The following is a 15,635-nucleotide window of genomic DNA, read 5'->3' on the forward strand; positions in this document are numbered from 1 at the left end:
GCCTGATGCAGGTGCCAGCGGTAGTTCCAGCCTCGGCACGTGCCACAGAAAATCAGCCATGATTTTCTAGCGCAGCGGTAAACTGACGGTAATCGGGCAGCACCGCGTACTATATGGTTACCACCAGGTTAGCGCAAGAGTCCTTCTACCTCAATGGGTGGCGGTAAGTGCTTCCCATCACATGGCTATTTTCAGGCATTTTTACTCGCTGCAGTAAAAAGGGCCACAGCGTTTGGCCAAAACAGCCCCCGCCGCTAGCACGGGGCCCGTTTTACCACAGGCTTGGTCAAAGGACCCCTTAGTGCACTCAGCTCAAACAAGGTTTGTCCTTGGTCAACAGACCTTGGAATGGATAAGGGGAGCTCTAAATTTAATATGGAAAGCAACACCCATTCACCTACCAACACCCATTCTGTTAGAATATCAATGAAATGCTTTGATGTCCCCATGCATACCCCCACCCTCCCACTCTGTCAGACAGTCAAAGTAATGCTTTGATGTTTCTCTCATATATACTATCTGCTACCTCATTTGCTTATTTCCGATCTGAGGAAGAAGGGCAACCTTCGAAAGCTAATCAAGAAATGTATTAAGTTATGTCCAATAAAAAAGGTATCATCTTATTTTCTTTTCCATGTTTTATTTTGTTTGATTTCTATTGATAACAATATGGAAAGCAACAAACTCCAAGGCCTGATGCTGCTACTCTCTTTTGAGACAGAGAAGGTCTTTGAGAGGGTCTGTTGGCTCTTTATGTTTCCAGTCCTGGAAAAGATGAAGAGGGAAGAGATCCTGTTTTGTTTTGGGTGAAGAATCCTGTACAGGGAGCAATGGGCTTGTTTGAAAGTTCATGGGGAATATACAAATAGCTTTTTGAATTGAAGAGGGGGATGGGTCAGGGCTGCTCTTGGTGTCAGTCTTTTTTATGCTTGCCAAGGAACCATTTGCTCAGAGTAAGTAATCTGCTTATTCGGGGAATTAAGGTGGGGGAAGAACTTCATAAGATTGCATTATTCACAGACAATATACTATTCACAGTAACTAACCCAGCTTACTCCTTCAAATGGCTAATGGAGGAGATGAGATCATTTTAGAAAGTCTCTGGCTGTAACATAAATCTATCAGAATTGGAAATATTAAATGAGAGCGTTTCCCAGGAGGAGGCTGTATGCTCTAGGTCAATTTTCTTTTTAAAGGGGCAGTTCTATAACTGAGTGCCGCCTGGAGATGTGTATGACCAGTGGTATCTGTACGGGTTTCACTATCCACAGATTCCTATGAATGTATAACAGGCAGTGACTGCCTGGCCTTCCCTAGCCACAGATTCCTGAGAGTATATAACTGATGGTGATTGCATGGTCTTCCCTAGCCACAGGTTCCTGAATGTATATAACTGGCTGTGACTGCGCGGCCTTCCCTAGCCACAGATTCCTGAGAGTACCTAACTGGCTGTGACTGGCCTTTCCTAGCCACAGATTCCTGATCTAACTGGCTGTGACTGCGCGGCCTTCCCTAGCCACAGATTCCTGAGAGTATCTAACTGATGGTGATTGCGTGGCCTTTCCTAGCCACAAATTCCTGAGAGTATCTAACTGATGCTGATTACGTGGTCTTCCCTAGCCACAGATTCCTGAGAGTACCTAACTGGCTGTGACTGGCCTTTCCTAGCCACAGATTCCTGATCTAACTGGCTGTGACTGCGTGGCCTTCCCTAGCCACAGATTCCTGAGAGTATCTAACTGATGGTGATTGCGTGGCCTTTCCTAGCCACAAATTCCTGAGAGTATCTAACTGATGGTGATTACGTGGCCTTTCCTAGCCACAGATTCCTGAGAGTATCTAACTGGCTGTGACTGGCCTTTCCTAGCCACAGGTGCCTGATCTAACTGACTGTGACTGCGCGGCCTTCCCTAGCCACAGATTCCTGAGAGTATCTAACTGATGGTGATTGCGTGACCTTTCCTAGCCACAGATTCCTGAGAGTATCTAACTGGCTATGACTGTGCGGCCTTCCCTAGCCACAGATACCTGAGAGTATATAACCGATGGTGATTGCGTGGCCTTCCCTAGCTACAGATTCCTGAGAGTATATAACCGATGGTGATTGATGGTGATTGCGTGGCCTTCCCTAGCCACAGATTCCTGAAAGATGTATCAGGGCTGCAGGGAAAACCGTTTGTGTGGTGTGATTTTCTGGTAGGCTGATGAATGAGTTGATTCTCACAGGCTCATTCAACATGTGCCACCTCAGACTCCAATCATTCCTCCTGATCTACTGACCCCACCTGCAGAAGAATTGAATTGAAAATTTCTCCATGCAGAACTTCCTGCCTTCTCCCACAACCAATGTTGACAGTCTGCTGCCCAAAAACTCAAAAGGATCACGGCTGAAATGGAGTCATTTCCATTAACCAAATGTCAACATCCCTAAAACCCCATGCATTAGAGTCATACTTTGCAAGTCTTTCTAAAACAAGTGTCGTAGTTTAACCATGACCAACCTCCGTAAGTCTGGTAAGCCCTCAATATCATATCTGAATACCTTAAGAAAACGCCTCATCCAAAACGGCAGCATAAATATTAAAACCTAACAACCAGTTATGAATAGACTTTGTCACTTTCACCCTCTTTTTCTTCGATTCCTCTTTCCCATCTTCATTTTTTCTCACCTCATAATCTTGTTCTTTCACCAACAATGCAAACAAATCAACAAATCTTCCTTTCAAAATGTTTCTTTTAGCGAAATATGGGTTCCTAAAGATATGACACACAACATTAACATTAGCCACCCCAGAACTCCTAGATAACGTTTTAGATTTTACTGCAGGGCCAACATCAGAATCACGTCCAGAAATGGAAGAAATTGAAGAGGAAGATTTAGAAGAATCTAAATACTCTGATGATTCCCACACATTTACAGTATTTTTGCCCCACATCCCTTCTCTTCCGCTTTTCAAAATCAAGACGCTTACCCGCCCTCCTCAAATTACGCGTGAACTTTGTATCCTTTAAACGCTTGCGCAAACCTTTACCTCCACTACTTTTCCCAGTCTTCCCAGCCCACCCTCCTTTTACTCCCACTAGAAGTAGAATCATGCTCACCATCAGAAGTCTCAGACTCAGTAGTGTCATCATGCATCAAATCAGATTTCTTCTTTCCCTGTCCAGCAGAAGCATGCTGACCCTTAGACTGCCATGTATTTTTTTACAGATTTCTTAATGTTCTTGGTCACCACCTGCTAGTTTTTTGTTCAGTAACATCCTTTAATACCTCTCTACCGTTCTTAACAGTTTTTCCTGTTGGCACCACAGCATTCTTCCTCCCTTCACAGTAATTCATTTTTTTAAGCCTCTTACCCCCAACACCTACATTGTTCCCATCCTCTACATCACCTCCCCTATTTTTTTGGTGCCATAACAATACTAATTAATCACCAGCCGCAAAAAATTCCAACCTTGGTAAAATTAAATTATTTAATCACTTTCATTCAGCAAATAACCACTGAACACATAGCGCATACCCCCCCCCCCCCCCATTACTTCCTCATAAATCTATGCCCTTCATTTGCTGCTGCAGATTATAACGTGGCACCAAACATGACTGCCTGAAACAGAAAGCAAATATTTCTCATAAGCCAGCATCTTGCTTCCATTCGCAACGCTATAAAAGAGCGTCAGTGATATCCTGCAAATTCGCTATTAAATTACTTTTAAGTAAAAATTTTAAAATGCCGGAATATCACAGAATCAGAGAACTTCCTCACAAACAGCCATCTTCTTCTGGAATTCCGCCAAAAAGCTCGCCATACCCAATTGGCTGTGCTGATTCTAACAACCACTAATCAAATCACAACATCAGAATACCTATTATCAACAGCACATGTTATTTCGCCCAAAGGTAAGCCTGTTGGGCTCTGTTTTTAAGAGGACCCACTAGAACTTCTCTGAGCTCCCTCAATATCCTAGGATGGATCCCGTCCGGACCCTTGGCTTTGTCCGCCTTCTTCCGAGAATGGTGCTATATCCACTCCATTCTCAATTGTACCTTTGCCAGCCAATTGTGGTCCTTTTCCAGGATTTTCTTCCATGAATATAGTATTTGTTTAGCATGTTTGTTTTTTTCCTCATTATTCTCTACATAGGACTAGATTCTATAAATGGTGCTGATGGAAAACACAGCTGTGCGTATTCTATAAACCACACCTGAAGTTAGGCCCGGTTTATAGAATACTCATAACGCGGTCCACATGACTAAAATAGAGGCACAGTCATTTACACCAATGAAAAGCTGGTGTAAATGTCCATGCCTAACTTTAGGGGCAGAACAGGTTTTTCTGTGACACTATGGGTCTCATTTTCAAAGCACTTAGACTTTCAAAGTTCCATAGTAACCTATGGAACTTTGTAAGTCTAAGTGCTTTGAAAATGCACCGTGTAAATTTTAGGAACGCCCATGACTCGCCCATGCTCTTCCCATAGCCGCACCCCCTTCTGAGATCCACGAGGTAGAATTTACACGGACTACTTTATAAAATACACTTAGCAAGTATTGTGCGTAAATTCTAATTAGTGATGATAATCATTTATTAACATCTAATTATCGGCGCTGATTGGCGCGTTATTCAGTTAAGTTACATGCAAACTCTTGGACATTAGACATACCCACTTGGACATTAGACACACTTTCCCCATTGGTTAGTACAAGATCAAGCGTCACTCCTTTCCTCGTGGCTTCCATCACTCTTTCTCTCGTGGGTTGTCTGAGCTTCTACTACTACTATTTAGCATTTCTATAGCGCTACAAAGCGTACGCAGCGCTGCACAAACATAGAAGAAAGACAGCCCCTCTCTGCACTTTGAATGGCATCCATGATCTCTCTACTTGTTTCCGATTCCACAGATGAACTTTCTGACCCACATCTGGCAAGTTGAAATCTCCTAGTAACAGCACCTCCCCTTTTTTGCCAGCTTTTGGTGATCTGTAACCAGATCTTTACCTAGTTGCTGTGGTTGTGTTGGAGGTCTGTAGATCACACCCATGTGGACAGAGGTTCAATGTTTTCTTTTCAAGATGATCCATATCGCTTCTTCCTTTCCCCAGGCCCCCTACATTTCAGTTGCTTTGATATTGTTTCTCACAATGCAGTGCTACTCCTGCACCTTTTCAACCATGACTATCATTCCTACATAGCTTATAGCCTGGTATGTTTGTGTCCCATTCATGGGAATTACTGAACCATGTCTCTGTGATAGCAACAATATCCAAGTCTTCCTCTAACATGAGGGCGTGCAGATCATGAACTTTGTTGCTTAGACTGCGAGTGTTTGCGGTCATTGCTTTCCAGCTACATTTCAGTGGCAGTCTCGTCTTATGTTTAGTGTTTTGTTTAGTCTCACTTCCTACTGAGTTGGTAAAAAGCAATTTGCTAACATTGTTGTTTACATTGCTTTCTTTTCTACTGTCACATCTTGTCTTTTGCTGGGAGTGGCCGCTGCACCCATATGCCACCCCCACCTTCTAGTTTAAATGCCTAGAAAACAATTGTCAGAATTTCTCATCAAGGATTCTTCCTGCAACAGTGAGATGCAGCCCATCATTACAATGTAGTCTTTTGTTTTTCCATATATTGCCCTATCCTCCTCCTATGTACCTAAAACCTTCTTGATGACACCAGATGTTGAGCCACCTATGAAGTTCTCAGTATTTTGTAAACTTTTCTCTCTCTTTCCAAAAGTAGGTAGCACTTCAGAAAAAGCTACTGTTTGTACAAAAGATTTTAAGCCCTCCCCCCCCCCCCCCCAGCTCCCAAAAAGCTCTCTGTGTTACAAGTAGGGTATTATTGGCCAGGTCATTTGTTCCCAGGTAACATAGTAGGTGACAGCAGAAAAAGACCTGTACAGTCCATCTAGTCTGCCCAACAAGATAAACTCATATGCGCTACTTTATATGTATACCTGACCTTGATTTGTATCTACCATTTTCAGGGCACAGGCCGTAGAAGTCTGTCCAGTACTAGCCCCGCCTCCCAACCACTAGCCCCGCACCACAAACACCGGTGCTGCCACCCAATCTCCGCTAAGCTTCTGAGGATCCATTCCTTCTGAACAGGACTCCCCTATGTCTATCCCACGCATCTTTGAAATCCGTTACCGTTTTCGTCTCCTCCACCCCCGCGGGAAACTTCAGAAAGAGCCCTCTTCCGCACAAAGTAAGTAAAGGCAAGCACTAACAGTAAATTTCAGGGCCTGTGACTTTAGACAACATACCCAGCTTAAGAATGAAGTTCATATTGTCACGGCATGTGCAAAACTCACTCTTAGAACGCCACCATGCTACAATGTTTACTGTCTGTCCATTAACACCTGTTAAATGGTAACACCAAAGCCACATAGGCCCCTCCTCCACAACCCCCCCCCCCCTAAATAAAGCCATCAAATAAATGCATCTTAACAGAGGTTCATTTAGCAACAACTTTCTATATAACAAGGATCTGAAGTTATTGTTTTATGGTGATGGATAACAACATCAATGTTAGGCTCCTTAACTTCTTCTTTGATTATAGTCATAGTAACATAGTAGATGACGGCAGAAAAAGACCTGCACGGTCCATCCAGTCTGCCCAACAAGATAACTCATATGTGCTAATTTTTTTGTGTACACCCTACTTTGATTTGTACCTGTGCTCTTCAGGGCACAGACCGTATAAGTCTGCCCAGCACTTTCCCCGCCTCCCAACCACCGGCTCTGGCACAGACCGTATAAGTCTGCCCAGCTGTATCCCTGCCTCCCACCACCGGCTCTGGCACAGACCGTATAAGTCTGCCCAGCAGTATCCCCGCCTCCCAACCACCAGTCCCGCCTCCCACCACCGGCTCTGGCACAGACCGTACAAGTCTGCCCAGCACTATCCCCGCCTCCCAACCACCAGCCCCGCCTCCCAACCACCGGCTCTGGCACAGACTGTATAAGTCTGCCCAGCACTATCCTCGCCTCCCAACCACCAGCCCCGCCTCCCACCACCAGCTCTGGCACAGACCGTATAAGTCTGCCCAGCTCTATCCTTACCTCCCACCACCGGCTCTGGCACAGACCGTATAAGTCTGCCCAGCACTATCCTCGCCTCCCACCACTAGCTCTGGCACAGACCGTGTAAGTCTGCCCAGCTCTATCCCTGCCTCCCACCACCGGCTCTGGCACAGACCGTACAAGTCTGCCCAGCACTATCCCCGCCCCCTAACCACCAGCCCCGCCTCCCTATCTTGGCTAAGCTCCTGAGGATCCATTCCTTCTGCACAGGATTCCTTTATGCTTATCCCACGCATGTTTGAATTCCGTTACCGTTTTCATTCCCACCACCTCCCAGTATTTGCCTGGTGCTCCTGATAGCTGAGGATCCTGGAAGGCATTTCAGTTTGTCGGACCCCTTGAACTGTGTTCCAAAGTTAATGCCTCTGATAATAGAATCCCCTAGCAGCAACAGTTTTCTGTTTTGAGCTTAGTGCTTTGGGGGTGTCTTTTCTCATGAGACGCCTTCATTGCTTCTTATTCCACCTCAGTTCTTTTTTTTTCTGGAGCATCACAGTGCTGTAATAAGTTTGCCAAGCTCCTCTTTAGCAAGCTGAAGACAGATGGGACAAACCTTCAGTATCTTGATGGTGTGCCTTGGAACTAAACAGCACAGAGATGGTCCAAAGTATAGAACAATTCCAAATATCAAAGAAAAGCACCAGGCGCCTTCAAAATCGGGACACAATTTCTTTATTCGTGCACCTTAATCATCAATTTCTTCCTAAATGACCCGACACGGGCCGTGTTTCGGCGCACAGCGCCTGCATCAGGGGTCAGTCAGTGGAGTGGTGATTTATGGGAAGAAGCTAAGGCTTTCTTCTGCGGTGTTGATAAAGCTGGATGATTGTCCCTATCGGACTACTCTGCGTACTTTTTGATAAGAAGTGGGACAGTCATCTAACTTCATCAACACCACAGAAGAAAGCCTTAGCTTCTTCCCATATATCACCACGCCATTGACTGACCCCTGATGCAGGTGCTGTGCGCCGAAACACGGCCCGTTTCAGGTCATTTAGGAAGAAATTGATGATTAAGGTGTACGAATAAAGAAATTGGGTCCCGATTTTGAAGGCGCCTGGTGCTTTTGTGCCTTGGAACTAAAGCACCAAGTTCCACAATTATTACACAGAATAAAAGTCATCTTGATTGGTTGGAATGAGTATGAACAGGTGTATTATGATAGAAACAGTCTGCCAGATTGCCTGTATATGACTGAGGAGTATTGTTAATGATTGAGTTGTCTATATATGAGTAGCAAACCCTGTGGAGGGTGGGTGGGATTACCACTATTGAGAAACGTTCTGGCACTGACCGCCTTATCTGAACATTCAGTGCTGTCCACAATCCCAATAGTGGCACCGAACATCCAGATATTTTTGACCAGTACAGTTGGTACTAACCCCCCTCCCTCCCCAAAAAAAACCCAAAACTGCTTACTATAGAGGCTGAATATTGAGCCGTTTAATTTCCAGCATAAAAAAGCAGAAAGCCACCATTCAGATAATAATATAAATCTTTTGAGCAGTCAAACTGCTCTCTTTACAGAGCAGGTGCTTTTTTAAAGAAGGGAGCAACTCAGGAAATCTGTCATGGTGTGTTTAGTAATTTTTTCAAGCACTGATGTCGACTTGACTGTCGCCAAGTGCTGGAAATAAGCTGACAGGGATTACGTGTACTGCGGGGTAATTACTCAGCTGTGTGATAATTTAGACAACAGAAAGCAAGACCTTCATGTCCCTGAGCCTGGCTGGTGTATTAGCTCTGACCCTGTTCTGTGGGGGGTAGCCTTGGGACCTAGTCCCATGCCCCTCCAGTCTGCATTGCACCACACTGCATATTACTGTTCATTCTCCTGCTGTTTCGGAAGCTTTCCAGAATAAGGATCATTGACAAGCTCTGCTCTGCTTTTCTCTTCCAGCTGTTCCACGTGGCTTATGTTCTGATCAAGTTTGCCAATTCTCCTCGTCCGGACCTCTGGGTGCTTGAGCGATCCACTGACTTCGGAGCCACCTATCAACCCTGGCAGTACTTTGCCTGTAAGTATGGTGTGACGGTAGCGGGAGCCAGCCGCAGTGGCTTTGATCCCTGTTGGATTACACTGTGACCTTTTCAGAGTTATGCCTCTCACTTGTCCATGGTATACTGTTACGCTGTGCTGCTGGCTTTCGTTGAAACTTAACCTTTGTCTATTCCTTCGGCTCAATTTAGGTGCCATATACTATCTGTTACGGATACAGTGTAGGCTATGTCTATGGTGCAATTGTGTGACTTATGCAATAGAAGCCCTTCCCTTCGCCAAGCAACTTACAATATTTGAGCCAGTAGAGAATGATGTCGTAACGTGCAGAGGTTGGCAGTTTCTCAGCCATCTTCACTACTGACCTCCAGATGTTCTCAGTTTTGGAACTCTGCTGAGAGAGTCTCTATTACTGGCCACAGAGGATGGCTGCCTACATGGAACAGCAGTTATAGTCCTAACTGCTTTTTTTAGGCAGACGATAGGCCATATTAGTTCTTACCTGCTGTTAATCTACTATTTCTATGGGTCTCGTTTTAGAAGCACCATATGTGTTTTCGACATACAGAAACTGGCACTTAAATGTTTATCTTGCATAAACACCTTAAGTACCAATTTTACAAAGCTGGGAAATAAACATCTAAAACTGAAACACGTGCAAATGGCAAGGGGGCATGTTCTGGGCTTATTTTAGGTTTTAGGGGGCTAGGACGGGCCTAAAATTGAACGTTTATTCTGCATTTCAGAAGGGGAATGAACATCTATATCCTAACAGATCAATGTTGGAATTGACACCTGCTCCCTAGGATGTCTAGATTCAGAAAAGTCCCCTGGTGTTTCATCCCCCCCCCCCCCCAAAAAAAAAAGCCAAAATGGCAAGGGATACCAGTCTGTATGATAGCTTTAGAAAGAATAAATGTTTGTTTCTAAAATGCCTAAGATAGATGTTTATGTTCAGGCAACAAAACACTTATGTGTTGATATTTTAGACCTTTCTTTTCCTAAAATCGATGTTCATGTTGCATGCAACCATCGCATAAATGACCATTTCTCCATGTATTTTAGTAGAGACTCTTATGTCAAAGAGGTCCTGTTTTGAAATACTAGTGGACGTATTTGAACTTCCTTTCTAAAATGCCGTTCTATGGGGGCAGTTCTATAGCTTGATGCCAAGATGTAGACACCACAATGGGGCACCCTGAGTGCCAATTTCATAACAGCATTTAGGCTTACCTAAGCCATTATGAAATTCTAGCGCAAAGCCTTATTGCAAAAATGTAGGCAAGCCCACTTATGACGTCAATAATTGATTGGAGCGCTTGAGTGCACAATGCAATGCACGCAACTGATAGTATTCTATAAGTAGTGTTCATTGCTTGGTGACACACCCAAGTCTGCCAAGGGGATTTGTCTTCAGGAGAAAGTGAAGGGAAGATCAGGATATTTAGAAAATGGATGGTATAAAAAAAAATCCTTAAATGGCTGCATGTGTGTGGATGTGTGAGTGACATTTGGTTGGTGACTCCAGCTGTGAAGAACTAAGGCCGGTGCCAGGAGGATTTTGTAGGTCTGTGTTCTGTATATGGCAATCCAGTTTAGGATGAGCTGGAAAGGGCTTCAATGGCAACTTCAGTAGCTGGAACCGAGGACAGGTCTGGGTCCTGCAAATGACAAGACGGATTTGGATAGGCTGGAGTGGGCTTTGACGGCAACTCCAGTAGTTGGAACCAGTGTTCCCTCTAAGGAGCGACCTGCTGTGTGCTAACTTTTTTTTGAGTGAGCGCTGAAAATAGCATGGAGGATCCCTAACAGTGAGGAAGGGAGCGAAATACAGGGATAAAGAAGGCTGCTTGGATTTCGGGAGCTCTGAGCCTTCATCTGCTCTCACTATCATTTTAGTGCTTGGGCATAGCCAGCATTTTGGTGGGGGGTCCAAAGGTGGACTTAGGGGGCCAGGTATTTTCTCCACCCCTTCCCCCACCTCCACATTAGCGTATACCTTTGCTGGCAGGGATGCTGAGTCTTGCCTGTGCTGCCAGAGCAGAGCTCAAGTTGGCAGTCTACTTCAGCTGGCAACATTGGCACTCCCATGCATGCTCATTTCAATCACTGAACCAAGCCTGTGTGAGAGAGCTGGCATCAGCATCTGAAGCACGCCTTCTGACTTAAGGAGACCTCTTCAGCTGGCGGGGCTTGGCATCCCCATCGACGATTAAAGCAGATGGGGCCCAGGCTCTGAGCCTCCCCTCCCCCATGGCTACCCCGCTGGTTCAGTGTAACACTTTTGTTTCGTGCCGTTATCTGTGTTATAACCTAAAAGAGGTGAGGCATCATGTAGCAGGAGATATGGCTGGAGTTAACAAAGTTTGTTTATTCAGAGTTTGTTATACTGTCTTTCTGAAGCACAAATGCGGTGGTTTACAAAAAAATACATTTAAAATGAAATCATGAGGCGAAGGGAAAAGGAGGCGGGGGGAGGGGGAAGTAAAAAAAGCACTGGATAAGGGAAGAGCTCCTTGTGACTCTGGGCAAGTCACTTAACCCTCCATTGCCCCATGTAAGCTGCATTGTGCCTGCCATGAGTGGGAAAGTGCAGGGTACAAATGTAACAACAAAAAAAAAAAAAAAGAGGGATGAAGGATACCCTGCTGAGCATCCTGTGCTATAGAGCCAGAAACCCCTGAACCCAATTCCTAGACATCAACCCCCAGATTCTGTAAATGGTGCCCAAAGTTGAGTTTGCAGTGATAGAATAGTGCCATTTACGTGCGTAACAAAATTCACTAAAGCACACTAACTTGGTGATAATTACCAATAATTGGTGCTAATTTACACACATAACAGATGTATGGCCTTATTTTATAAGTTGCGTACCTAATGTCTCTCACACACAAATGCAAAGGGAGTGTTAGTGTGGGAGGGGCATGAATGTATCGGGGAAATCTGCCTATTTTTGCACACTCTTTGGTGTAAATGGTTACGACTAAAGTTTGGTGCATAACTGTGGACTTGGCATGCAACTCTGCCATATAGAATACTAGCTTAGCAGTTTTCTGGTGCCTAACATTTAGAGACATATATAGAATTTACCCCCAAATGGTAAATTCAAATAGTAGTAACGGTGATAATTCAGTCCAGTGGTTAGTAGAAAACAGGTGGCCCAGCATTATCAGTGTTAGATAAGATATTAAAACAATAACTCTTGGCACTTTCGTTCCTGATTCATCAGACTCTGTGGCTTTCTGGTGGAGTTGGCTGGTGTATGTCTTACACAGAGGCCTGGTTAGTTGGGAGGCGTTTTCACAGGCAGGCTTCCAGCTGTAAGGAAGAGAGCTCCTTTTTTCTCTTGCTGCTTGCTGCTCCGTGCTTGGATAACTGAGGGAGGATGCCTTTGTACTACAGTGCTGTCTGCCAAGCTCCACAGCTGACCCCAAGTGCTGCCTGTAAGCTGAGGAATGAACATGAAAGATAAAGCATTCAGTCAGGAGCCAGGACCGGATCTTAATTCACAGGCATGTCACCCTGGCATGCCTCAGGTCTCGGCAGCTAACGCCAACAGGATCACAGGAAACCTTTCTGCAACTGTTCTAGCCTGAAACCAAGAGCTGAGCTTCTGGGGTAAGAAGATTGGTGGGGGCTATACCTGCAGAGCCGTAGAGCAGCCAGAGAATGGGGTCATGTTTCTATGTTCTAGCAAGAGATGCCAGAAAATGTTTCCTACATTAGCCGCCTATGAGCTGTAAAATCATACTGCAGTGGTGGGTAAAGGAGAAGATGGTCTTAGTTCAATGCTATTCAGGGTTCAAGCATACATGAAACACACCAAGCTTGGGCCAGGCCATAATTGCAGTCTTACGGACATGTGTCCAGGGAAGTCATTGACTCTGTAGAGCCCTCCCTAATTCCTGTCCATTGGTATGCACACATCAACCCCGTCTCAGTGCCTTCCCTAGAACCCGGTAACCCTTCCAGCTCTCTGTTTATAACATTCTCTAAGGGCTTCGTCGCCAGCTAACCCTCTGCCAGGTTCATTTTACATAAAATATGTTTATAAATAACTCTTGCTTATCTATGTGGCTCCACTTCAGAGAATACAACCTTGTAGATGCCTCTATCCAATCATACAGAGTTTGGTCCATGTCAAACGTCTGAGCTGTGATTTCCCTGTAGGTAATTAGTTATTTCCCTTCTGAGTCCGATGGGTCATTTCAGGTTTTATGAGAGAGAAGACTATCAAGTATCAAGTACTGTGCTTTAATACACAGTAATTTAGTGGTAGATAGCTTCATAAGATATAGTGAGGCATATTTTCAAAGCACTTAGACTTACAAAGTTCCATAGTCAAAGTACTTTGAAAACGAGCCCCATAGTAACATAATAACAGAAGAGATGATGGCATAAAAGACCAATTGATTCTTCTGGTCTACCCTGTTATTCTTGTTCATACTGCTAAAGGTACCTCTCAGCTGCTGGACATAGATCAGGACAATTTGTAGGGTCTCACACCATACCCAAGGCAGATTTTGTCATCTTTCTTCTCTCTATCTTTCCTGTCTTGGGTAGATGTTTATACAAGATACCCTGATTTGTTCACAGCCAGCATCCCTTCCCTGCCACAAGTAACCACAAAGTGCCAACACTAATGTGCCTGAGCATTTGGCATCCTGGGTCCCTATGGCCTTTCTGGATGGTGCCTTGCCACCACCAACCTGTGACGGTGACCTGTCTGATCACTGGGGAGTTGTAGCTTTATTTACATAGTTGCAGATTTATCACGTGCATCCATTATAGCGCTCAAAAACAGATACATAGAAACCCACTGACCAAGACTGAGCACAGCAAACTCTGAAACAGGGGTGGCGGTATTAAGGTGATATCAGTGAGGTCACGTTCTTTTGTAACCGCGATTATTGGAATTGATTAGAAGACACCGAGAATGGAGCTGTTCACACATGGGGAGACGTGAAGCTCTTGTGCAAAACGTGGTGGGTCTCCATGCTATATACTGAGCTTGGTCAGGAAGCCTTTTGCCCTTTTAAGGGGTATTTCCAATAGCTCATATTGTTGCAAAGTTAAAAGTGGAGCTTCAAAGGGAATCTACCTGCATTGTTTTTTTTTTTAAAGTGCCTACAAGGTAAATGGGCACAGAAGGATGGGCGTGTCCTGCACTTGTTCTGCAGATGGTGGTGGGGGACAAAACAGCAGGAGGTCAGCCGCCAGAAAAAAGATACATGTGTATAACTTTGAAGTCAATCTTTAGCTTGCTCCAATTGAGAGATAATCTGGATGTTCAGTGACTTAAATGGCCAGAATTTGTGTTGCCTTCTGCCTGAAATTGACCCCATAAGCGGCTTTAAATTTTAGTCTACCTGTGTACGTTTGAAAATGCAGATGTAATGTGCGTTATTTTTTTTTCCTCCTCACTTCTCCTCTCCCCCTGGTCCCCTGAAATGCCCCTATTTAGTCTGGGTAACGCACACATTCTGTGGACGCTCGAGCACACACTTTTAGCTTCAAGGGGGAACAGTTTTCAAGCGTGGCATTGTAGTTGGCTGTTTAGTTACCCAGTCCAAACTGATCTCCTAATTCCTAAGGAACCTGACAGAATATGTGGCTCAGGCCGCATTCATGAGATTTTAGCTGCAGGGGGACAGGAACCAGGGTCTTGCTGAGGAAGTGACCTCCTTTTAACAGCACTCAGGGGCACTGGTGTTTATTTCCGATGTGCCCTACAGGTCATTGAATGTGGAAACTTTCAAGGGCCACAATAGCAGTGTCTGTTCAAGCTAAGTCACACTAAAACCGTGCTTGTTTATGTGCGTTGTTTGTAAGATTTGGGAGCACAGCCCTTGACTGTCAGTATGGCTCAGAAAATGTCTGGAAGGCAGTCGCAAGGCTAGTAAATTTCTCCTATATCACTGAGTTTCTCTAACTCTGTGGCACATGCATATTACATAAATACTAATTTCCATATTTTCCTTCCTTCTCCTCCAGACTTTAGTAGTTCTGAAGGGCTTTTCAATTTTAAAGCTGTCAAACCATGGCTAAGAAGGGATCTCTTTAGTGTGATATCTGCCATACCACCCCCCCCCCCCCCCCCCCCCAGTTTTAACCTTTCTTCTGTTTTTGTTGGTTTTTATTTTGAATAATTTTTTCTGGTTTCTGACAGCTTCCAAGAGAGACTGCATTGAAAGGTTTGGTCCTCGGACCGTGGAACGCATTGTGAAAGATGACGACGCAGTCTGCACGACAGAGTATTCTAGAATCGTGCCCTTGGAAAATGGAGAGGTGATGTTCTCTCTCGGCGTACAGTCCATATGTTTATATCACTGCAGTTTTATTCAGTATTCAGGAAGAAACTGAAAACATGAATCTCTAAATCAGATTGAGGGAAGCAAAGAAGACAGTCTATTTAGCAGCCCTCGGAACACACCCAGCCCACTCAGGTTTTCAGGATATCCACAATGAATATGCGTGAGATAACCTTGCATGCACTACCTTCATTGTATGCAAATCAATCTCATGCATATTCATTGTGGGTATCATAAA

At 44.6% G+C, this 15,635-nt stretch overlaps 1 protein-coding gene across 1 annotated transcript in view; it reads left to right on the plus strand.

Moving 5' to 3' along the window:
- Window positions 1–15,635, plus strand: part of LAMA5 (laminin subunit alpha 5) — a 297,353-nt gene that overhangs the window by 87,444 nt on the left and 194,274 nt on the right. The window contains exons 3-4 of the mRNA XM_030212484.1: window positions 8,988–9,105; window positions 15,256–15,374. Of these exons, the coding sequence (XP_030068344.1) occupies window positions 8,988–9,105; window positions 15,256–15,374 (237 nt within the window). The remainder of the gene's footprint in view (window positions 1–8,987; window positions 9,106–15,255; window positions 15,375–15,635) is intronic.

Source organism: Microcaecilia unicolor, chromosome 8 (assembly GCF_901765095.1).
Source record: "Microcaecilia unicolor chromosome 8, aMicUni1.1, whole genome shotgun sequence".
In the NCBI taxonomy this organism is placed as follows: Eukaryota; Metazoa; Chordata; class Amphibia; order Gymnophiona; family Siphonopidae; genus Microcaecilia; species Microcaecilia unicolor.